The 23,636-nt window shown below is 39.7% G+C and overlaps 1 protein-coding gene across 6 annotated transcripts; it reads right to left on the bottom strand.

Moving 5' to 3' along the window:
* Nucleotides 1-1,429: 1,429 nt before the first annotated feature.
* LOC111862407 (mitochondrial enolase superfamily member 1) lies at nucleotides 1,430-23,384 on the bottom strand. Of its 6 annotated transcripts, XM_023847771.2 has the most exons (12): nucleotides 23,126-23,384; nucleotides 20,215-20,293; nucleotides 17,608-17,713; nucleotides 15,540-15,642; nucleotides 14,377-14,492; nucleotides 11,832-11,986; nucleotides 10,467-10,585; nucleotides 8,659-8,816; nucleotides 7,101-7,235; nucleotides 6,431-6,602; nucleotides 5,395-5,576; nucleotides 1,430-1,731 (listed from the first exon to the last, which is right to left on the bottom strand). In XM_023847771.2, exons 2-12 carry the CDS (start codon nucleotides 20,226-20,228, stop codon nucleotides 1,588-1,590), a joined length of 1,404 nt encoding a protein of 467 aa, XP_023703539.1. In that variant the 5' UTR covers nucleotides 20,229-20,293; nucleotides 23,126-23,384; the 3' UTR covers nucleotides 1,430-1,587. The 6 variants fall into 6 exon arrangements, with proteins under 6 accessions (XP_023703539.1, XP_023703543.1, XP_023703541.1 ...); XM_023847775.2 differs by lacking the exon at nucleotides 20,215-20,293; XM_023847773.2 differs by lacking the exons at nucleotides 20,215-20,293; nucleotides 23,126-23,384 and adding an exon at nucleotides 18,562-18,699.
* Nucleotides 23,385-23,636: the final 252 nt, after the last annotated feature.

Genomic DNA, 23,636 nt, shown 5'->3' with positions numbered 1-23,636 from the left:
GAGCTAAGACTATATGCCAGGGAGTAGTACCAACAATTGAAAGAACAGAAAATAGATGGTGGCAGCTTGTATGACAGAAGGAAACTCCGATATAGGAGAATCCTAGCTAAGGGTAAGCTAGGATGGTTGCGTTAACGCCTTACAGCATAACCAGTGGAGGCAAGGAGGGGTACCTGCACACCCCCGACGGCGCGACGTTACCAGGAGTACCAGTTTACGACAGAACTAGTGGAGGCGAGGAAGGATACCTCCACGGCCCCTACATGCGGAGTTACAGTGGTGACAGAGGCGTGCTGACTCCACGCCCCCCCCTGTACCACGGCATTACAGCGGCGGCAGCAGCGGGAGGGATACCTCCATGCCCCCCCTGCGCCGCTAGGGCATTACAGTGTGTTTGTGTGTGTTGTAAAGTTTGCCACAGGTTTTGTTTGACCGCCTTCATTGAAGCCAAGGCCCATTTAACAGCCCATGTGATAGTGTCATGTTCCCTGACTAGGTGGCGCCCAAACAATTACAAAGGTGAGGCTATGTCATCACCGGCTTCCACAGAATCGCAAAAAGGGTGATTCACTATGAGCAGCTGTGTCTACTTTGACACTTTGCCAGTGAGCAGCTGCGGCCAACTTTACCTCATCTGTGACTACACAAAGCCTACGGAAGCTTTCCGGCCACAACACCTATCACATTAAGCAGCTGGTAATAAAACTTACAGCTTGTTGGAACTTTTTATTTCCAGTGTGTTTCAGATGTACAGAATTGTAGTCATTCATAATTGCAAAGACTAAGCTATTTTGCAGTAGATTAACTGATACTTTGTAGTGCTGAATCGGTTATGTAATTGGTAAGTATAAAGTAACATTTGAGGTAAAATAATGGTGTTAAAATTGTAGTTAATGTAGTGGTTAGAGGAATGTTGTTATTGAATGTTGGTCTTTTGTCTATTAGAAGTTAAAAAGGTAAGATCATTAAAAGCTGAAAAATGAAACACTAATGAAGGTTGAACATTCATGGTACAGTGGTGGTGGTTTCTATGAATATCATTTTGTTATGACATGGATATTCATGAAGCATCTGAACTGTTTTGCTTCTGGTCTTAGGCGGCCCAGACATGTCCAACTCGGCGAAGAGCCAGGCTCAGGTTAATTTCACCACACATGTGAGCGTGGCGACCCACACATGGACAAGTTTGGCTCATTGGAACCTGAGCCGAGTCAGACTCGTATGTTTATGGGCCCCGTAAGGGTGTTACTCACGGAGAAACTTGACTCCCAATGGGTAGGCACTGTTGATATTAATCCCCTGTTGAATTCACTACATCCGTGGAAGTGACGGTTTATGGATGTTCTGATGGCCTGTGTGTTTGGCTTGTCATACACAGCCAACCTCAGGGAAATCACACTGCATTTCCATAACAATGAACACCTGTAAATGCTCTTGGGGAAGTAATCACTTTTTATTGTGAGAATCATACAGAATACACAAGTACAATGAGTGAGAATGCAGAATTTTCTAATGTTAAAGCAGGTGGTACACATGGTAACCAGTGTGCTTTAAGGGTTAATATAAACATGTTTTAATACAAATTAATTAATTGGCTTGGCAAACAAATACATTTTGTTTACGTGGATCAGGAAACAGCCCTTTGGCAAACATTTCTTCCCATTTACTTCCATTCGGATACTCATAAGCCTCGGCTGACTCAGCTTTCAACGCCGTGCTGTAACCGGGCATCTGCAACAGATTGCATGACAGCATGAACAGTTTCTGTCACAGGATTACAGTGTCTGTTTCTTCTGTTAGAATGTGGTGTGCAAATGCTGCATGAAGGGTGGTGGTGATATTACCACAGAGTTATGAATGACTGGGTTAACTTAGTAGCATAGTGACTAGGCCATGGGCTAGACCACCAGAGAACTGGAGTAGAGTTCCCAGCAGGGGCATTGTTGAGCCTGAGCCTCATATTCAGTGGGTAAATTGGCCAGGGCATGAAATTGATCACTTGCCTGCATCTAATGCTGAGGTTAAGAATGTGTGGAACTACCTTCACTCCACCATATTGTTCATGGCACACTGCTTAACTGAGAGCAGGGGCAGTTTTGTCTTTACCACAGAGTTATAAACACTGTTAACTATCATTCATGTGCACAGAATAGCTAAGCTGACTGGAGAGGAACACAGGGAAGCATGCTGGACTAGAAGTACAGCAGCTCAAAAGATGTGGAGGGGGTTGCTCAACAGAACTGCTTTCCATGGCCTCAGTATAGGCAATCATGTTCACCTTAATTTATCTATCATCTCCTGGTTTATTTCTGGTTTTCTGGTGTGCTGCCTTCTTTGTTAGCATTGAGAGCACTTTTGGCTTCCTGACATAGGCCAGAGGGGCCTGAAAGAGAACAACAGTGGCAGAGCGGAAAGCCCTAGGCACTGTCACCATCTATGGCATCTCTCTGTATAGCCTTAATATGGTTACCCCGATGGGGGGGGTGGGGGCTGTTAACACATGAAAATGAAACTATTCACTATTCTCATTGAATTCGTGAATTTCTTGGAACAGATTTTGATATACTGAATATATCTGGTTTCTGACTTTATTTAATAACTAGTGCAGAACGTGTTCAAAGTTCAGCAGGGAGTTGTGGATCATAAAATCTATTGACAAAACAGTTTCTCTGCACATGCAACACTTCTGGCCTATAAAACAAACTTCATCAGAAACATGTAATCTCAGGTACACAGATTTGTGATGTATGAGTGACAGTAATTTAATGCCACATAATTTCAGCCATACCGTCCAGTGCCATTTATTTCTGTCACTTTCTGTTCTATCTGTAACTGGTACTGACTCTGTCGTCTTCTGCTGTCAACTCACAAGTAACATTGTCACATGATTTTAGTGACTATAGATGGGGTTTGGATTGGTAATGGGATTTACTGCACACTTATACAAATCATTAGTACACTTCACACACTAGATCTTCTCAGTCTGTTACAGTCTCCATTAACCATTGCTTGGTATTGGCTCTGAACAGCAGATACCCCCCTTCCTCTGGGTTTCCGAACTGTCCCCATGCCTCAACTGCCAGCTTCTAACAGCAGCAGCTCACAACAACTGAACCGCAGCAGTTCTCCAACTCACTAATTCACCAAATGACTGCAACAAAGTTAGAGTTACTTTACAACTGGTGGTTTACTGCCAGTCAGTTCTTGGCACCAAGCCCCATGAGGCCCATGATCACAGATTCTTTTGCAGTTATTTGGTCTCTTATCCTTAGGCTTGGCCTTTGTCAAGCATACATGTTGTGCATGTATTGAAAATTTTTTCCCTTTACAATACATACAAGTCCTCTGTCATTCCAGTATTTGCAAAGTGAATCATGCCTCAGTCATATAGCCTCAGAGCCAGATCCACAAAGAACACCACTTGCCTGCCTTCAACAGCTAATTGGCCCTGCTTATGACATCTCGGCATGGACTGCCTAGAAAATTCCTTCCCTCTGTTGCAGTGCAGTTGTTGTGTTTGTGTGTTTTGGGGTGACACATGATCACTACTGAGCCATTGCCTAGCAGCAGCTGTCGTATGCAGAGCCATTACTTAGCAATGGCTGTTGCTTAGTTAATTATTTTATGGTCGTTGCCTAGCAACAGTTCAGCATGCCACTATATTTAATAACAAAGTAGCAAGCAAGCATTGTCATCTTGTGGTCCTGTTCGTAACTATTTGCTAACACAGATAATGACAGAAGAGCTAATTTTTAATCTTTAATGCAGGGTATCCAGTGATTTTATGCAGACAATATTAAAATGGATCTTAGAGAGACAGGATGGGATGGTATGGATTGGATTGATCTGGCTCAGGATAGGGACCAGTGGAGGGCTCTTGTGAACATGGTAATGAGCCTTCAGGTTCCATGAAATGCTGGGAAGTTGTTGAGTAGCTGCAGATTTGGCTTCTCCTCATGAAGGGCTCAGCTCCATAAGTAAGTAAGTAAGTAAGCAAGCAAGCAAGCTGTTACACCTCAGGGGGAGGGGGTGAGAAAATATAATTACTTTGGTCTGTTGCTACTCTTTTTCTAAAATCTTCGCTGCACTCGGCTGCCGTCGGCTGTCCTGGTTATGGTCGCTCGGGATCGGTCGAAGACGGGATGGTTACGAACGGGTGAATCAAAACTTCCTGCGTACATCTTATCCTATGTACACTGATCTATTTACATTAATATTTACATTAAGAAAAGGGCCTGCTTGGCCTGTTGACATGACACTTCTCGCTACTCTCTCTCTCTTTGTTATTTTCCCTCTGGAGGTGGGAGGTACCCTGAAACTGTAGTTCTTTCATCGCCTGTCACTCTCTACTCGGTTACTACCCTATTCGACCCTGGCTCTCGCTGGGGGTACACTGGAGATTGCACACTGAAATCTCACAACAACACTTTTATCAACAATACTATTAAACAACATGGCTGATATGCGTAAACGAGACTTACTTGACATAGAAGAATGCAGGCCCTTCCAGCACTCGTCAAACCCATATTGAATAGCGCCTCCGGCTGACAACTGACTATTATCTGTGAGATCAGAACCCCAAGTCTCTCGAAATTCAGTAATTTATAGTTTTAATTTGCTAATTCAGCTGTTGACGACAGAGGGTAGTTAACTCCTCCCTAGTGTCCCCAATTCCCAAAGTTATATTCTAATTGGTTATTCCCTGGGGATGTGGGTGGGCCCATGGCGTCTCATCACTGCGTAATTAATAACATCATTATACTCCAGTGGCCGAGTGAGGCAAGCTTCTTGCTAGTGCGATTATGCATAAATGCTGATCATCAACATTGTTAACCTAGTTGCCTGTCCAGGTGTTGTCATACTACTGTAATGGCTGTAACACACTTTTCGCAAGTCTCGAACATTTAGGTAATGGCTTAAATTTCCAGTCTCAAATTTGAGGCGCTACACAAGCTGAGAATGTTATTCCTGAGTTCATTCCCAATCAGAAATGTTACATGAACATGAGTTTGATTCTCAGTGGTTATAGAATTATGATGGATATTCAGCATATAGTGTTTTGCTCTGTGCTTATAGCTGACAAATTCCTTTTCATTTCTTTGCCATGAAATATCACAAGCCTGTAGTGCTGGGTTGGGCTGGGCTGGGAGTGAGTGAGCCAGTGGTAGGAAGGGAGTGTTAATATCCTTAAGAGGACTTGATAGACATAACACTGGAAAGGGCAATGGTGATTTATCATTTTCTTGGAGGAACAAAACAGTACCAATATGTAGTATCTCTTGAATGCAGTGCAATACATGCTGTTTGCAGCATTCACTATGTGCTTGATTATGTCTAATTGCACACTATGTCGTCACCCTCCCACCTCCCTACAGGATTTGGTGCTAAGCTTACCTTAGGTGCAATGTAATGGGCATGTAGGACATGTATAGAATTTTCAAAATGTTCGTGTTGCTGATCTGCGAACTCAATCATTCGACCCTCTGTTGTACCAGTCAGACAAATGTAGTCGAATATTTGGAGGTGCTGTACCATCTCACATAGGCCAACACCTCCTGCATGGGGACACACTGGCACTGAAACATGTAATAATGCAGTGTTTCAAATTGAGTTGTCATGTCTGAGGGTGTGTGGGTATGTGTGGACATAGTTTTGTTTAATAACTGTGTATGCAACATGAAAGGCACCAGAGTCTGTTTAGTTTGGCAGGGTTTGATTCTGAATTAATGTGTAGTAACAGAGCTTAGAAAAATATATTTGTGTTTTTGGTCCCACCCACAAAATACAGTGGCTATCTGAACCGTTTTCTAGCTTTCAGCTTAATGGTAGTGACTAATGAATTACTTGTGCTAGGTGTGTGAAATTTAGTATGAAGACAGATTGGAAACATGTCATGAGAAAACTATGATTTGTGAGTTCGATCAGAAATGGGTTTATTAGGTGCTTCTCTCTCCTCTTTACAAATGGCTGCCTGCCTGCTTTCACATCTCAATATGTCCAATTTTCTATACTTCTGGCTCTGCTGGGGCCACAATGTCTAACAGTTTCTCTGTTGTTGCATATGGACCATAGACATCCTGTCATATACTCGCACATATGTATGAAATGTAATGCAGAATTCTGATAAGGTTATATATGACAGACTTGTGGGCAGAATCTATATTTAAGTCAAATAACATAACAGTAATAATAGCACTAGGTCTATAGGATGATCTGTGGAACAGGAAATTAGGCTTTACGTGTTCTCACTGGAACATCTTGTTTGCTCCTACAAATTACTTGCAATGTGTCTGACTTCAGTAGAAGACCCGTGTATGCTGAAGATAGAAGACAAAGAATTCAGGAAAAGGGTAGGGACTGACCCAGATTCACTGCACCTATCACTGATCTTTGTTTCTTATTTCAGGTGTTCATGCAAACAGATACAAACCTCCAAGTTTTTTTGCCATAAAGTAGACGGATAGGACCTCATTGACTCCCCCAATACGGCATGAATCAATTTGGCAATACTGCATTGCTCCTGCCTGGAGGAACTGCTTAAACATGACACGATTGCAACACATCTCTCCAGTAGCTACTCCAATTCCCAATGGCTTCAGCGCCTGCAACACCCGAAATGTTGAACTCTTAAGAGTGGGATTTTACATTTAGTAAGAAATCAAGGATAAACAGTGTCCAGTGATAACTTAGTTTCAAACAGTAGAACCTTAAGGCTTCACTGCTCTTATTCTTGCTGATTTGTGCCGCCACATATCTTGTGGTTCTACCTTAGATACGGGTGGCATGTGTTAGTGTAGCTGGTTGAGGCACTATTCTACAAGCCCGAAGGTCGTGGGCTTGAATCCCGATAAAGTCACTGGATTTTCAGTTAACTTAATCCTTCCAGCCGCACTATGGCCTTGGGGTCAACTCAGCCTGTAACACAAATGAGTAGCAGGGATCTTTCCAATGATAAAGGTGTGGCCGGCACATAAGGCTGAGAACCTCATCAACATCTGTGAGCTGACTGTTTAAAAAATCTGGGAGCCTCGAGATGACTCACAACTCTATGGGCCTCCACTACCTGTTACAGGGATTGCTTTAGCTTTTACTTTTTTTACCTTGGATATAGTTGCATGACCCAAAACATCATCAGGAAACGTTGGCTCTTCTATCCATAATGGTTTGAATTCTGCCAGCTGCTTCATCCATTCAATGGCCTGCTCAGTGTCCCACACCTGGTTGGCATCCACCATCTGTCCACAGATTGCAAGTCAGAACAAAAGTAATGAGAGAAGTAGCTCAAGGGGATTATGGTGATGGTGCACAGTGTGTTCAAATGAAACCCTGCCGAAAGTTTGCTGGGCTCTGAGGCAGGCATCCCACTGAGATACCAGCCAGTAGATTGATCCCCTCCACAAAGAATCCCTAGGTTGCTGCTGGAACCACTAAACCATCATGAGCTTGAATATATGGCCTTTTAATGCTTCCTTGAGGGGCCAAACACATGGAAGTCACGTGGTGACAGGTGCGAACTCTGTGAGGGATGGTGTAACACCTTGCTGTGTGTCCAGACAGTGCAAGCCGTGTGGGGATGGGCATCGTTGTGCAGCATGCCAGGGCACTTTACTTGATTGTGGTATAAAAGTCTCAGAGAGTTCCACAGTGGTGCTGTGTGTTGATGGTGATGTCAGAATCACTTAGTGCCAGTTTCAACAGTCAGTACCAAAAGAGCGAATGACAGCTCATTGACCATCTTTGGATGGATTCTGCATGTGGGACAGAGGAATATAATTGTGTCACATTTCCCATTTGCTGTAATGCACCTGTTCTTTTGCACAGCTCATAGTCAGTTGTTGGTGTGTCATGCCACAGCCATGTTATCACCTGTTTCAAGCTGCTCTGTGAAAAAGTTCATTTGAACAACCCTCATGTTTGTACTTAGTATTGCTGGGTTTCTGGACTTCATCAATTATCTGGTATTCTGAACAGAACATTTGGCATAATGGGCACACCCTTCCACCTGAGGACAGAAACATCCAGTTTCGTCCTTCTCAGAATATTAAATGGAGGATAAAGTTCAGAAATCTAGTACTCCCAAGATATTTGAATACTTAAAAGAGTTTATAGATTGTATATTCTTTATGCATCTTTATACTCTACATAACAGTCAGGAAGATAAGGAAATTGTCAGGAGTACAGGAAGTCTGTAAATTAGTATACCCCTTCTATTTTCAACCCCCCACCCATTTCACCCTTTTCCCCTCTCTTGTATTAATTTGTTATGATTCCTACATGGAAGTAGCTGTCATTTTCTCAGACATTAAACTGTTGAATGTTGAAGGTACAGTTACTTGTACAACTAGTTTTCATTCCTATATCAAAATGAGAAAAGCTATCTGTAAAATTTTTTCTAACATAATCTCCTTATTATGCATTCATTGTAAAAATATTATATATCTTAATTCTCTATTTCAGCATCCTGTTGCAAATCTTTAATTAAACGTCTGTGTATCCACAGTGCAACAATTGTTTTGTTAAGTGTTAAATGGTGAATAAACAATTGTTGCATTATTGACGGACTGTCGATACGTAGACATTTAATTGTATATCTTACCAAACACATCTATATTCATACAGCCAGAATAGCACACTCATGTGTACTGTAATTGTGCATACCAGCTTATTGTCCCAACCGATGATCTCTCGTACCATTGCACATCTGCAAAGGTCATCTTCCAGATTTTGGCCCACCTTTACTTTAAAGGCCGTAAAGCCTTTGGCAAGGTATTTAGAGCACAGAGCTTTCACTTGTTCATTTGAGTAACCCAGCCATCCTGTACAATGATAAGAGAGCATATTATACTTAGTCTGTAATTTCTGGAGGATTATCTGACTGACTGAATAAATGAATGATCAAAGAAATCAAATAGAGAAGGCTCTTAGATACCCTAGAACTGGGATTCAGGCTGTTTAAAATGTTTAAGGTTTTGAAAAACAAACTGGTGCCATGGTCTGTGGAGTAGAGTCCTTCTGGAGAAGCCAACAGCTGCCTACTGTAGAAATTCCATACCTTTTACAGGAACCAAAGTTTCATTACTGTACGCAGGCAAAAATTAGGCCCTGTGGTAAGCCATGCGAATCGAGTTCACATCTTAAAACCCTACATCTTTAGAATCCATTTTAATGTTGTGAAATGCAAGTTTTTGTGATGATGACTATGAATATACTATCTCCTAGGGAAAAACGCTGTGTAGTCTTGTAGATACCAGCAATTCAGAGGAACATGCCACCTCCACCTCACATGTCTTCAGAGGAATGTTGGTTAACTTCTGCCACGCTACATGGCACCACATCCCAGAAGACTAATCTTTATTTCAATTTTATTTCCACATCTATGTGCAAGTTTCCCAAGTGGTCTCTTTCCTTTAGGTTTTCAAACTAAGATTGTGTCCCATCTCTCCCTGTGCATGCAACATGTCCACCCATCTCATCTTCCTTGATTTGGTCATCCTAATGATATTTGCTGGGGCCAGTCACTGTAGCAGAGCAGTCTAAGTCATGTACTGTCTTCGCTCGCTTGGAAACTGGGGTCATGAGTTTGAATCCCACTGAGGGCATAGATGTTAAGTTTGTATGTGTGCATTTTTCTGTGTTTGTGTACAGGTAGAGGCCTTGCGACAAGCTGATCACCCGCCCAAGGAATCCTACAGAATGTGTAAGATCTAGAAAAACCAAAGTGAACGGAGAAGTTCATGGAGGTAGGCCTAGGCCCACTGGGGCTGTGGTGCCAAGAAAAAAAATTATATATGGTGAAGAATGCAAATTATGGGGCCCCTCATTATCCAATTATCTTCAGCCTCCAGCCACTTCCTCTTTGGTGCAAATACTCTCATCACCTCCCTGTTCTCAAATACTTTAATTTTGTGTTCCTCTCTTAGGGTAGGGAAAAAACAAGTTTTACTGCCACACAAAAGAAAAGATAAAATTTTAGTTTCATGTATTTTAATCTCTGTATTTTTAGGTGGGATATAGGAAGAGAAAAGATTCTGAACTGATTGTAAGCGAGCATTCTCTGAACCTGCTCTTAATTTCTTCATGAATATGGTTTCTATTTGTTAATGTCATTCCCAGATATACAGGTTTTGTATGTTTCATGGAAACAGTTCATATATAATAAACTTCAATAGCCCTTAGTTGTGGTTCATATGTGAATTACTAATTTCCCCAGCAAGTCTGATTTAAAGAAGCATTCCCCCCTCCAGAAAACCATGTATGAAGTCTGGAAATGTATAACAGTAATATTTTTACTGGATAATGCTCAGAAGTAACATTTCTTGACCACACTGTTTAGGAGACAATAAATGTGATGGTCAGGTATATGAACAGACATTCAAAATACTCATCAGTATGGATTATTGGTATAATGGCATAAGTGTGACACATAAGTGTAATACTGTTACAGTTGTATAGAAGGCTATGACTACCAGCTTGTGTCGTATAAGCTGGATATCCAATTCTTATCATCCGTTCCTCCCGTTCCTCCTTGCCCTCCTGCATCGCTTTCAACATTGCAATTGCTTCCTGTTTCGTTACCGCATCAGAGCTGAAATAAAATTCAGTATCACTGTTGTGTCTGATATGATGCAATTAAAATGTAATTTATGTAAGGGTATCAGTATATCGAGAATATTGCAGTATTTCTCATCCTTACAGCCTATACCATGTAGGCCTCATCTGTGCATTTGTCTCCCAGTGGCATCCATCTAAACAGTTTTGTGGATTTCTTGATTTTCCATACGTGTAAAAATAAGAAGAGGGAAGGTTTAATGATAATTTAAATGGAGTAGTAAAGGTTATGTGCATGATTCTACGGTACAAAACTAATATGTACAGGTGTGCTGGAGCCAGTTTGGCCTAAACAATATGCAGAAATTTAAAACAGATAGAAGAGAGGGGGGGGGGCTGGAAGCAAATCCAGTCTGATCAGATGCTACAAAGCAAGATTGTCACTCATGGGGGCAACCTCAGCCTCTTTGCATTCTGAAAACTAGACTAATAAAGAAATGGTAATTGGAAACTGACAGCTAAACATACTATGACATGACACCTGAAAGCCAGAATGGTGGAGCCACAATAGACGTTCACATGCTAGGCAAATGCTTGGTAAACACGTTCCTGTAGCAACAAATACGCAAGCAACAATTGAGGTATTGTTGGACTACAATGATGGAAACTGTGTTTTCTGTTGGGTCTAAGCATAGGCTATATAATGAGGGTCCCAAGCCAAAACCACCAGTCATAAAGTAACTGACTCTGACTCTGCTGAGAGAATAATTGAGAGTCCCTTGAGACAGCAGTCAAAGATGATTGAGGACAGATGGAAACGAGTCAGTTGAGTTGCAAAAGTCAGGCTGTGAAGAGAAGACTTTACATATGTTGCAGTTACAGTGAGAGTGGTATAATTAATGTGCTTATAACCGTTGCCAGGATATGACTAGTGAAGACTGAGAACCCTGGTGAACTATAAAGTGTGCAGATCAGTGAGAGCGCTGTATTACTTGCAGTTTCATGTGGTGTGTACAAGTGGTCAATAAATCCAATCTGTACTTCATCTATAGTCACACACCCCCAAATCATGACAATACAAACTGGTATGTAAGAACACCATTTCATACACATGAATGGAAATTTAAAATGACTGTCACATACTGTTCACAAGTTTCTTGCCACAGAAAGACCCATCCTGCTTCAGACAGTTTCTCAGAAAACTGACTACAGAATAAAATGCACAGATTTTATAGTTTACTACAGATAGGCACATGACTACAGAGGGGTGAACAGGCACTTACATGTATCTGAAGTCAATTGTAGAAACTAGTTGCTCTGGTTCCATATCCACCAAAAGCTTCCACAATGGTTTCTGCTGCAATTTTGCCCAAAGATCCCACAGGGCATTTATAATGGCTGCTGTGGCAAGATGAATGACTCCCTTCTCTGGGCCCACCTAAAGAAGGGAAGTTTTTATTATTGTTTATTTATAAATGTTTTAAGTTTTGATACATACTCATAGAAGACTGATCACTTTGTAGGTATGCTGCACATTTTATTCTTATTGACTTGAAGCTATCAATTTTAAAATATCATACATGTTCACAGAATAGTGTAACAGATTTGCTAAGAGCATCGCTAGACAGCAGCTCGATAAACATCCCGCGATATGCACACGCAACAATAGATGAATGTTATAGCTCGTTGCTAGGCAGTAGTCAGTGTGCCAATGAAATAGCTGGGTAGCAATCACGATTTGTGTTTTCTGTGTGGTCCATGTGGAGCCTACGTAACAAGGCTCTGTTGTAGCTTAGATTAGTGAGGCGGGGTCAAATACCTCCACCGTGACCCTGCGAGTCATAGGAGGTGACAAAAAAGGAAGTCTCAGACCCAAGAAAGACTGTGCTGATAAGGGCCAGCAGCATATACAAAAGACAGACCCTGTCTTCTCATCAGAGAGGGCGCCCCACAGAAACAGGACCGTAACTGTCAAACGATAATAATTATCGACACCAAGACTCACTGACTGACTGACATGTCCTTAGTGAATTGTGAAGATCAGTTGAGTGCAGATTAGGACAGAGGAGTACAGAGTGATTGAAAACAAAATAGTTCATAGTGGTTTGAAGTTGTAGTTTCTGTGTAGAGATCCGTTGCCAGGAGATGACTAGTGTGTGTGTGTGTGTGTGTGTAATGGTGAATTCAAAGTTTGTAGAATAGGGATAGCATTATAATTGAGTTCAATTAAGAGAACTTGTAAACAGAGTAGATTCTAAAGGGTTCTGACAGTGGTGGGGTTTTGGACTTGTTCCATCGTGTGGAATTTTTAGGTAATAGAGGACACGATGTTTCGGAAACTGGATCACCTGAAGACGGAAACAGATCAAGTTTCTGAAATGTCGTGTCCTCTATTTCCTAAAATGCTGGATGATGGAAAAAGTCCAAAATGCAAGTAATTTTGTAAACGAAGGTGTTAATAAATCCAATCATCTGATCTAGAAACCATTATTTTTGTCATCCCTACCCCCTATACGTGATGATGGCTTAAATTGTGTATTTTGAACTCTATTTCAGTATGCACTTTAGTAAAAACAGAAAATATATGCACAGAATGAGTTACACTCCTTGGAAATATATTCTCAGAAATAATCTGAAATGACTCAGATTCTCTCTGCTATCAGTGATTCAGTTAGACTGAAACTTGAAGAAGATATTTTTAACCTTCATCTGCATTTGATCCACTGGAAGTTTTCCATTATGTGTAGGGCTCAGGATGGGAACCAATGGTGAGTAATAAACCTTGGTTCCATAATATATTGGAAATTTTGTGATAGGTGAGTGATTACTAGCTTTTCAAGAAGGACTGTGCTTCATGGAATTATATATATACTGTGGGTGAAAATATTGACACTGGAAAAACATCTTATTGGTATTTTATGCTGGTGTGCCTTTGTTTTGATTGGGATAGGGAAGCGCCTGCAACTGAGCACAGTACTGTCAGTTAAGCCAGGTTTACACGGGTCAAGTATCTTGCCTCCGCACTTGCGTGGTTTTGTTCTACTTGACTTGACTTAACTACACGTGTTTTCACGTAGTTCAGTAGTTGTTCAAGTGGTTTTGAAACATGGCTGCAAATCGTGTTGTGCTGCGAAATTGTTTGATAAATTTAACGAATCTTCTCGTGGAAAAATTGGAACAAGTTTTGGAGGAACAGAGAAATCCTGTGAAGAGGATATGGTGTCATGTTTTTATTGCGGTACTTGGCACTACTCTTCTTCCACAAGCACTCTTTTTCATGGTAGAGCTCAACAAACCGAATGGTTTCTTCTTCTGACCACTTCATCATTCACAAACTACACAAATCCAGGGAGGAAATACACAAAGTGTATACAATCAAATGCCTGATATGAGAAAGCTGGTAATATTAGCCCTGCCGGCCTGCTCACTTGCATCATCTCTTGTTTACACTGGTAAAGTCAGCGGTCAAGTAGGCGATCAAGTGGTAAAATTCGTGGTAGGGGTAGCAGTCAAGTCAAGTTACTTGTCCACCGTGCAGAACTACTTGACTTGTCTCGCTACTTGACGCAAGTCGGTACTTGACTTGGCCGGAACTGTTTACGCGATGCAAGAAAAATATTCTAATTAACTTTACCGCTCTACATGACCGTTTACTTGACCCGTGTAAACCCGGCGTTAATCTAGACCCTGGAACTCATTCAGTCATATCTCAGATGTGATCGGTTTACTATTCACGACAGGACTGCAATAGTACTGATGTTTGTGTTGATGTGAGAAGTTCATGGTGATGATGATGATGATGATGATGATGATGATGATGCAACTTACCCATCTTAACTGTGAATCATTGGTAAGTTTCCTCCAAAAGCCAGCAAAATCGTTAAATATTTGACCTGCATCCTGACCAACCACAAGTGGTGATAGTGATTTAACAGCAGCTACAACTGGATTGAGGAAGCATATTTATTATCAGGATACTCCATCAGATACATGATGAATATGATACAGAAATATCTTAGTCCATACTCAAATGCTGGTGGCAACTTATACTTCTATTTGAGGAAGATTCTGATGTAGTGGCATGACATAATTATATAAACAAACTTCAGAATATCCAGGTCATATTAAAAGGTAATGCAAACGCCTATTCAATGGCCAGATTTTATTTCTTAAATTAACTGCACTCAAATAGCGAAAATTATTTCTTTGTTGTGACATCCTTGTGAATATAAATTATTCCCACTGACAAGGTTTCTAATGCTGCATATAAGTTGCAGATACAAGAGATTTTCAAACCGAAGGTATATTTCTGTTTATTGAAATAATTTTAATGTTTTTACTTCCAAAGTCACTACCAACTATATCAGATTGTTCAAAGAATAAATTGATTCCACAGAGTTTCACATTTTAAAGCTGTTGGACTCATTGCCGGGCAAAGAATACAGCACAATTATACGCCCTAAAGACAACAAACAGAAATGATTCAATTTATGTATAATTTTAGATTGACTAACAACATACACCACAGAACAACACAGTATGAATGCAGCTCTTACAGTTACTTTTAATGTTACCAGTATATTCCCATTTTGAAAAACTGACAGACATTGCCTAAATTATGAAATAAACCATTCTCATTAAATGCAAGAAAAGAAATGTACATGACTACAGTACACTGTATGTTCTACTAATAGAAGAAGAAAAATGTGTTAATATATGAGGAGACAGTACATTTTAAAATGGTTCTTGTGATGATACATTATAGTTAGTATTGCTGAATTTCAGAACTTCACCCATTCCAGACAGAATGGACCAGTGACTGGTTGCTAGGGGTAACAGTTTTCACCTGAAGACAGAAATTGATCCAATTTCCAAAACCTTGTGTTTTATTTGCAGTACTAAGACAATGGACAGAAATCCACAATCCCAATGATACTGAGAGAATGCATTATTCTTAAGTATCTCTCATTAGCCTATAGGTTTCCACTTACCAATTTCATTCCCACGGCCAATGGTGAAGGTTAAGCCGTGACCCTCCACATCTCCTTCTGTGTAGACAGTGACATATGCACAGGAATAGTCACAGTCCACATGCTGCCAGCCAGAGTGTTACAGAGTCAGTGATTTTAACATGTACACTATGTGCAAATAGAAAATTTAGTGGACTATGAAGTAAAATTCTCCGCCCGCATATGCAAAGTCATTCTTGTAAATGACTGAGAAACGGCAGTTAATTTCCCTTTCTGTAAATGTATAGCAGTAGCTGAAGGTTTGGGGGGCACCTTTTAGTGTGACAGTATGACCTCGGAGTCAAGTAAATTTTCCATTTAAACATGCAGGTTACAATGATTTTGTGTAAATTGACCTACAATGGAAAATGCACTTAAACTTTTGTATCAAGTCATATTAATATGCTTAATGCTATGTGAACATTTTGATTCAAGCATTTTATTGATAAATGGACATCACACCTTCACTCATGCTATAGACAGTTCATTTAAATTCACCAGGTGATTGTGTAAATTCTAAGTGAACTGGAGGCCACAGGATAACTGAGTATACATCAGAAAATCCCAAGAGAATTAGAACTCAAAAGCAGTCTTGAACTTTATCTCATAAGTACAATTTATACTGTATTCAGTTCTTCAAAATAACTCATGAAGAATGCCATCTTCTGGGATGTAACTCTGTGTAGGTATTGTGATGATTTTTTATATCCTGAAGATGGAGGCGATATGTTCCTCTGAAACGTCGGTTAACATGATATCTACGTGGCGCCACATCCCAGAAGACGGTATTCTTCGTAGTCACCGCCATGAAAGCCTCAAATTAAATAGCTCAGATTAAAATTATATAACATCAAGAACACTGTTTGTGTAGTCCTTTGGATATGATTCATATTAGAAAGGCAAATAATTGAAGTTAGTTGCATTAAAAGTCCCCCCCCCCCCAGCAATCATCTAGATTTTTATTGCAGTTCCATCCCTGGAGATATCTGTCCACCTTGGACAGGATACAGAATCCGTTTCTGAAGTAGGGACATGCAGAGGGCAGATTCTAGTACCTCTAAGTAGGGCGATCATGAGAATTAGAGGGGACCTGCCTACATCTTGATGTGGGTTCAGAACCACTGGGGAGGGGGGGATATGCTGGTATTTATTACATTTTCAAAATGTTATCTTTGGTAGAGGTGAAAGCGTCCATCTGTGAGCAGAGAAGTCCACACACACAAAGCTGACCAGGATCCTAGTCAGAACTATCTGACCACTCTTGACAGCACTAGTTCTACATTGTTAATGTATCAGTTCATANCTGGTATTTATTACATTTTCAAAATGTTATCTTTGGTAGAGGTGAAGGCGTCCATCTGTGAGCAGAGAAGTCCACACACATAAAGCTAACCAGGATCCTAGTCAGAACTATCTGACCACTCTGACAGCACTAGTTCTACATTGTTAATGTATCAGTTCATGCATATTTTGTTTCCTCTGATTTCTAGTGACATCATCATTCTAGATAATTCTGATGATGTAACCTTTCAGCCACCATCCTGCAGTTACAGGGTGCTGTGTGTAAATTCCGGTGAAATATCCTCATATGTGAGCAGCATTAAACTGATCAAGCAAGTTGACTCAGGCATCAACTTGTATTCAGGAGTCACCCAATTCAAATCTCATTTAGAACATCAACTATTCTGACTCAGGTTCCTTGTAGTTTTTTTTTAGTTCCATACCTCTGGGGGGTAAAGGGTGGCCAGTGCATAAGGCTGTCAACCTCACTGCCATCCATGAGCTGATTCTCTAGAAAATGGGGAGCCTCAACGTCTCACAACCCTATGGGCCTCCATGGCCTGTTATAGGGATGGCTTTACCTTTACCCCTCAAGAAGAAGCTGGGATGAATCTCAAATGGGTCATCGCCTCTTCCTTCCACAGCCTTTCCAGATCATTATTCACTGATCATCCTTTCACTCAATATCACAGAGACTGAGTAGCTGACAGCATCACCACACAGTACAGTATGACATAACACAGAACTGACTAAGTGTAAAAGAGCTTACCATGGCATCAGATCCATGCAACTCCAGTGATGTGGGAAAGCGAATGTCTCGTACATGAAGGGTTCTAATCTTCAGTCCTCTATCTTGATACATGCTGCTGTGTTCACTAGAATGGCAAGAAATTTCCTTTTGAAGGATCACTTAATTATTTTGTACTTGTAACCCTGTAGCTCTCTTTCAAAATAACATGTGGAATACTATTTCTGACCATAAGGACATCTGGTTCTAATTCTCTCTGAGGATACATAGACCATTACTGCCCTGTGCCCTATATCATGAAGATATGTAATACTTTCAAACAGGGAAATCTTATTATTACTAGGACATTTTAGCACATTCAGTATCCTTTTCAAAAGAAATATTAAAAAAAAAATACTTTTGCATATTTCATACATTTGAATAAAATCAGTTCCACTTTCTGAGCTGTCCTCTGTCCTGTGGGTTCTTGCTCATATAAGTATCTAAATTATTCTCTTTTCATTTCATCTACTTTGCCTTAATTTTACAATAAATATTTTTACTCCTGAATTTGTATAAACTAAAAGTCTCATTAAAGAGAATTTGTTCTCTTCAAAAATATATGTTGTGTAGAGTTGTATTTCTTATAAAACATAATGTATAAAAGTATATTTCTGATAAAGTAGGTTATGTCTTCTGGGATATAATATCATGTAGTCCAATGAAAACCGAAATTTTTAAGGAACATTTAGCCTCCATCTTCAGAGTCTAAAAATAAGCCAAGCAAGAAACCAGCAGGTAGCAAGCATAGCATTTCTTGGCTTATTCTTTTATCGTGAAGATGGAGGCTGTATATTCTTTCAAAATGTTAGTTGATTTTCACTGGACTATACTGCATCATATCCCAGAAAACAGATTATTTTGTAACCACTGCTGTGAGAACCTCAAATCCAAACTGTCTGTAGTCTGAACATAGGTAACAAACAAACGTATTACACAGTGCCCTTCTGTTTATGTCCTTATCAGCCAGACTCACTCCTCTTCTCTGTCATCATGCTGCAGTCATAAACAGGTGTAGCCTAATGGCCTTCAGTCTTATACACATATGGTTGCTAATGTTGTTGAACAGCCTTTGCATGATAATGGTGTTAAGTAATGAAGGCTGGCTGTTACATTGTGAGACAATGCCACATCTCATTAACAGGGCTAAATCATACTTGTGATACCCTTACGCCTATTTTTCCTCCTTTCATGAGTAATTCCTTCATAAATTTTGTCATTGTCACATTTTAATTTTAGTTTAAAAGGAGTCACTTTTGGAATCCCGGCATTCTTTTATTTGTGTGGTGCCGCACCATACCTCAAGCAGTTAGTCGCTGGCTTCTCATTGCGGCTGCCTGGGTTCGATGCCGGGTCTGGTCAAGTGGGATTTGTGGTGGACAAAGTGGTGCTGGGACAGGTTTTTTCTGAGTACTTCGGTTCCCCTGCCAATCTTCATTCCACCAATTGCTCCACAATCACCATCACCTATCATCTGGGGCTGGTACAATAGGCCAGAAGTGGCCACAGTACAAGGCCTTGTATATATTGTACATAGAAATAGGAATTAAGACTAGAATTAAGTTGTAAATATATGTCAATACTGACAATGGACTGACCAAGACTGACAAATGACAGACCCGACCTCTCGTCAGAGAGGGCGCCCCAAATGGACAGGACAGCAACTTTCACGAAGAAGAAAACATCTGGTCATGAGCCAAGTTGGGGCTCAACACAAAGACAGACAGACTGACTGACCGTCAGTTGCAACATTACTTTGACTTTGACTTGATGTTCAGCAACATGCTACTGACTTAGGATTGAGTGTTGTCCATTGATAGGTGAAACAGCATGATAGTATGTGGGATGTTCCCACACACCTTTCCTATTGTCACTGCCAAAATTAAATCTCTGTGAATGATGCAAATTATAGCATGCAATCTTCATGGCCCTGATTCTCTGTAAAGCTTCTGCCATCCATCATTATCCTGTCATAACTCCATGTAACTGAGGTTTTCAGCTCAGATATAGACAAGAAGTTCCCCACATTTTGTGGGAAACCAGAGGTTTCTATCCAGGTTTGCTTTACTCAATCCACGGTCCCCATATTACTTTCCAGAATTTTGGGTACATTTCATATCTCCTCTCCTTATGCTGCTTGTTCCACTTACACCATAGATATCTTTGGTAGCAGTGTATTTGAGTGCTAAACTGAGGAAGAACTTAAGTAAAGGAAATTTAACATTGAGGTCATTTATTGGCTTGAGATCATTGAAACTGAACATTTCACCAATCAGCTGGATATTATTTTCTTGCCATTTTCATAAAGCAGTGCAATTTGAAAATCAAAATGATGCGTTTTCATAGCCCAGTGAATGAAGTTGAATGACCCAGGAAAAGGAGAAGATTATTTCTTGATGTGGACTGAAGTTGAATGTTGCACTATATGTTAATGGGTGCTTACCCAACTTGAGTCAAATAATACCGCAATATAGTTAAATGAAGGAAAATTGAAATAAGGGAACAGTAAATGGAAATTCTACTGTTACTACATTAACTTAGCTTAACCATTTTTCTTGCTCTTTTCTTCATAACAGAATTGAAAGTTACCTTCTTTCAGTCATCCTTGTTGTTGGTTAGAACTGTGTCTACTTCAGTAGCTTTCCACACCCCTCTTATCTGTTTCATTCTGTGTATACATCAAAACAAATAAATGTGGCAGCTGATTGTTGATAACATGTGTTTTCAGATAATAATCTTATAATATTATATCAAGGTTACTCAACCGAAGGAGAGAAAGAGACAGATGAGACTGTCATCTACATTCACTTTGGTCGGTTGTGCAGACCAAAATGAATGTTATGGCCAGTATGTGCTGTTTAACTGTAGTAATTCCATGGCACAGTATCCTTGAGAAGCTAGTAGTCCAACAGCTAGTAAAATTCTTCCCATTTTAGAGAACCCAAAGGTTCATTGCCATGTCCACAAGAGCCCACTACTGGCCCCTATCCCTGCCAACCTCTTCCTCAATATAATTTGTTTCTTCAGTGATGCAAGTGCAATAGACTCTTCTCAATATTTCACCATACAAGTTTATATGTATGGATAGGCAGATGCATTTCATCAGAGTGTAGGCATGCATTACCAAGAATTATGGCATATCAGGTTCTCACAATGGTGACTTTTGCCTTTTGTATGTGATGCCACTTAGCCTGGTAGATGCTACTGCATCTTCCTTCTAACATCAGTAAGCATCTACTGGACTATATGGCATCACTTTTCAGATGATTGTAATATTATTAACAAGAACTGCTTATTCCTCAAATCACCATGACGTAATTGATCTTGCCATTAAAAGAAGGATGGACACCCATGATTTAAACTAGATTCTTTCTTTGAACAGTATTTTAGTGAGGTAAATGTTTAATTGTACGTTTGTTTAAAACCTCATAATGTCTTGGAAGTAATGTGTGAATGCGATTTGCCACTGTGTTAACAAGGAATGTGCCTTTCTATATATGACTGTCTGGAATTTTTCTCTTTTGTACTTTTTATCAAAGCTCTGCCTACAACCCACAGCAATTCAGGATCCAGGATGTATAAGTCGAGAACAGATACATGATTTTGATTAAATTTGATATGGGAGAATTTCATGAAAATCTGTCTAGCCATTTAAACTCCATGTAAGTCAAAATTTTCAAATCAATTTTAAATGCTGACCTTCCCCTTTAAGTGCTTATATTTCATCCATTTAATGTTGTCACTTGTTCACTGACTAGACAAGGGATTTTGATGTATTACAATGGACATCATGTCTGGTTCCTGCATTCCAATTTGTAGCTGACATGTCACACAGAATGAAAAATGTTTGAAAAGAAGTCACAAAGAAAATGCAATAAACATTTTCTGGCTATTATACATTTCCTGAAATCTTTCACTTTTCGATATAAATTTAACAGGGGTGAACAACACTTCTCATAGTAATATTGTATTCTAGCGTCATATTGTGTGCAAACCTTTTATTATAGCATCTGTCGACACAGTGCCTGTACAACCCCAAATTGTTATGTTATGTATACATTTCTGAACAATCTTCAGTGATGAACGATGCTGTCTGACACTTGTTTAACATTTTTGAAATGCCGTTTATTTCTAGTTCCCATGCTTTCTCTTTTATGTGTTTACTCTGTAAACAGTGGAAAGATATATTTAAAATGCATTTAGTACTGTTCATGCTTGAAGTCTTCAGTTTTACGCTATTTATAGGAGAGACAATTAGAAAACTGCTTCCTAACAAATAATTTTATAATAAATACTGTGTGGGATTATCGATGTTCTAAAAGACAACCACATAAAACCGTAACAATTGTATATACAGTAAAACCTGTCTTAAATGGAATCTCAAGGGACCAGAAAAAATTTCGTCTGAAGCCAGTGTAATGAAGTGGGCCTCGCTCGCTAATGTCGTTGCCGCCGGTGATGAGGTGGAGAAAGTCACCAGAGAGAAGGCTCACGTAGAATTTCAGGATACCTTTCATAGGTACGCAAAAGAACTAAGTCTTTTGGTTGCAGAATATAAGAATGTTATTTAATAAGATGTTCTGTAGATACACTGATGGTAAGTAGTTACAGTAGAAATACAACTCCAACTTCCAGTAGGCTACAGGAAAGTTTACAGATTAAAGATTCGAACCGAAAACTGGCAGAGCTTCGCCGTCTGAAGAGTGATCAATAGATAGTGATACTTGGAGCTACAATACTCCTGTATTTATAGGGCCAATCTGGGCGTTGGCTTGAACGAAGTCCACTCATAGCGTCTACTATTATTACAAAACATCTGCTCTCGTGAACATGAGTCAGCTCATATTCCCAGTTTAGACCTATAATACACACTTGTCACAACATGTTACAATTCCTAACTTTCAGACTTTGATGCGGTCGCTTTAATCAAATTAATTGGTTAGGGTGACTGTTTACTCCCTCATATCGACATCAGGGTCATAATGTCATCTGTCCCATGCGGGCGACTAAAATAACAGTTTTTTGTAACATTTCTAGACTGGCTTCATACATTATTCTTACAATTAATCTGTCATACCAAATACTACATTAAATTGAACCTTAGAGGGGTTTTTCAATTATAGTAAATATAGTGGTAATTAATAGCAGGTGTTACTGTATCCACTCAGTAACCCTTTAGTTCTGCTACTTAGTTACACTTTACGTTTAATTACATTTATAGTATTCCATTCATGATATATATCAATATTTGATTATAGTACCTTCATTACGTACACATTATTATCTTCCGTACACCTTTGTACTCCATCATATACATTCTGCACACCTTTGTGCTCCTTCATTACACCAGGTTTTCGCTTAATCAAGGTATACTATAATAACTAAACAAGGACATAAACGTATTTGAGACAAAAAAAAACATGCTCATTAATTTATTCACACTATAATCATTGAACACATGCAAACATTACACTGAACAGGAAAAAATTGCAGTACTCACTTTTTATAATTTTACCAGAACTCCGGCAGAGTTATGCAGTTTACTCTCTTAGCTGCCTGACTTTCCAAAAACACTTTAGTTTGAGAAATTAGAGTAAGCATGTCTGAATCATTCCGTTGCACGGCAAACTCCTGCAGTACCTTTAAACTGTTGGCAGCATCCTGATAAGTCTTCACTCTACATGCTCTACACTTTTCTTCTTCTATCACAATGTCATTTTCCTCTTCTTCTTCCTCTTCCTCCTCTCTTCCTTTTCGATTTTCTCTAAAATTCTCAACTAATACATCGATATCCATTGTGTCTGGCTCTGTTTGCACATCTTTGTCTATGTTGATGTAGTCCTCAGCATTGTAGTTACTGAAAGCAGCTTCATTCATGCAATATTGTAAGTCCTGGTCGTTCTCATTTTCTACATTTCATTTCATTTATTTCGTGTCCATGGATCATTATACATGATATAAGACATGTCATTCTTGTGTAGTTATAGTATAATAAGTTTCATGATGTTACT

The sequence above is a fragment of the Cryptotermes secundus genome, unplaced genomic scaffold (assembly GCF_002891405.2).
Source record: "Cryptotermes secundus unplaced genomic scaffold, Csec_1.0 scaffold715, whole genome shotgun sequence".
Lineage (NCBI taxonomy): Eukaryota > Metazoa > Arthropoda > Insecta > Blattodea > Kalotermitidae > Cryptotermes > Cryptotermes secundus.
The sequence above is the reverse complement of the archived record's forward strand: the minus strand, read 5'-3'. Positions and strand labels throughout refer to the sequence as shown.

What these genes read in the sequence shown, in the direction of transcription:
- LOC111862407 (XM_023847771.2), bottom strand. An exon ending in ACAATTGACTTCAGATACAT is followed by an intron (nt 10,586 to 11,831) that starts GTAAGTGCCTGT and finishes ATTTTATTTCAG; the next exon opens with CTCTGATGCGGTAACGAAAC. An exon ending in TATGGCAAAAAAACTTGGAG is followed by an intron (nt 5,577 to 6,430) that starts GTTTGTATCTGT and finishes TACATGTTTCAG; the next exon opens with TGCCAGTGTGTCCCCATGCA.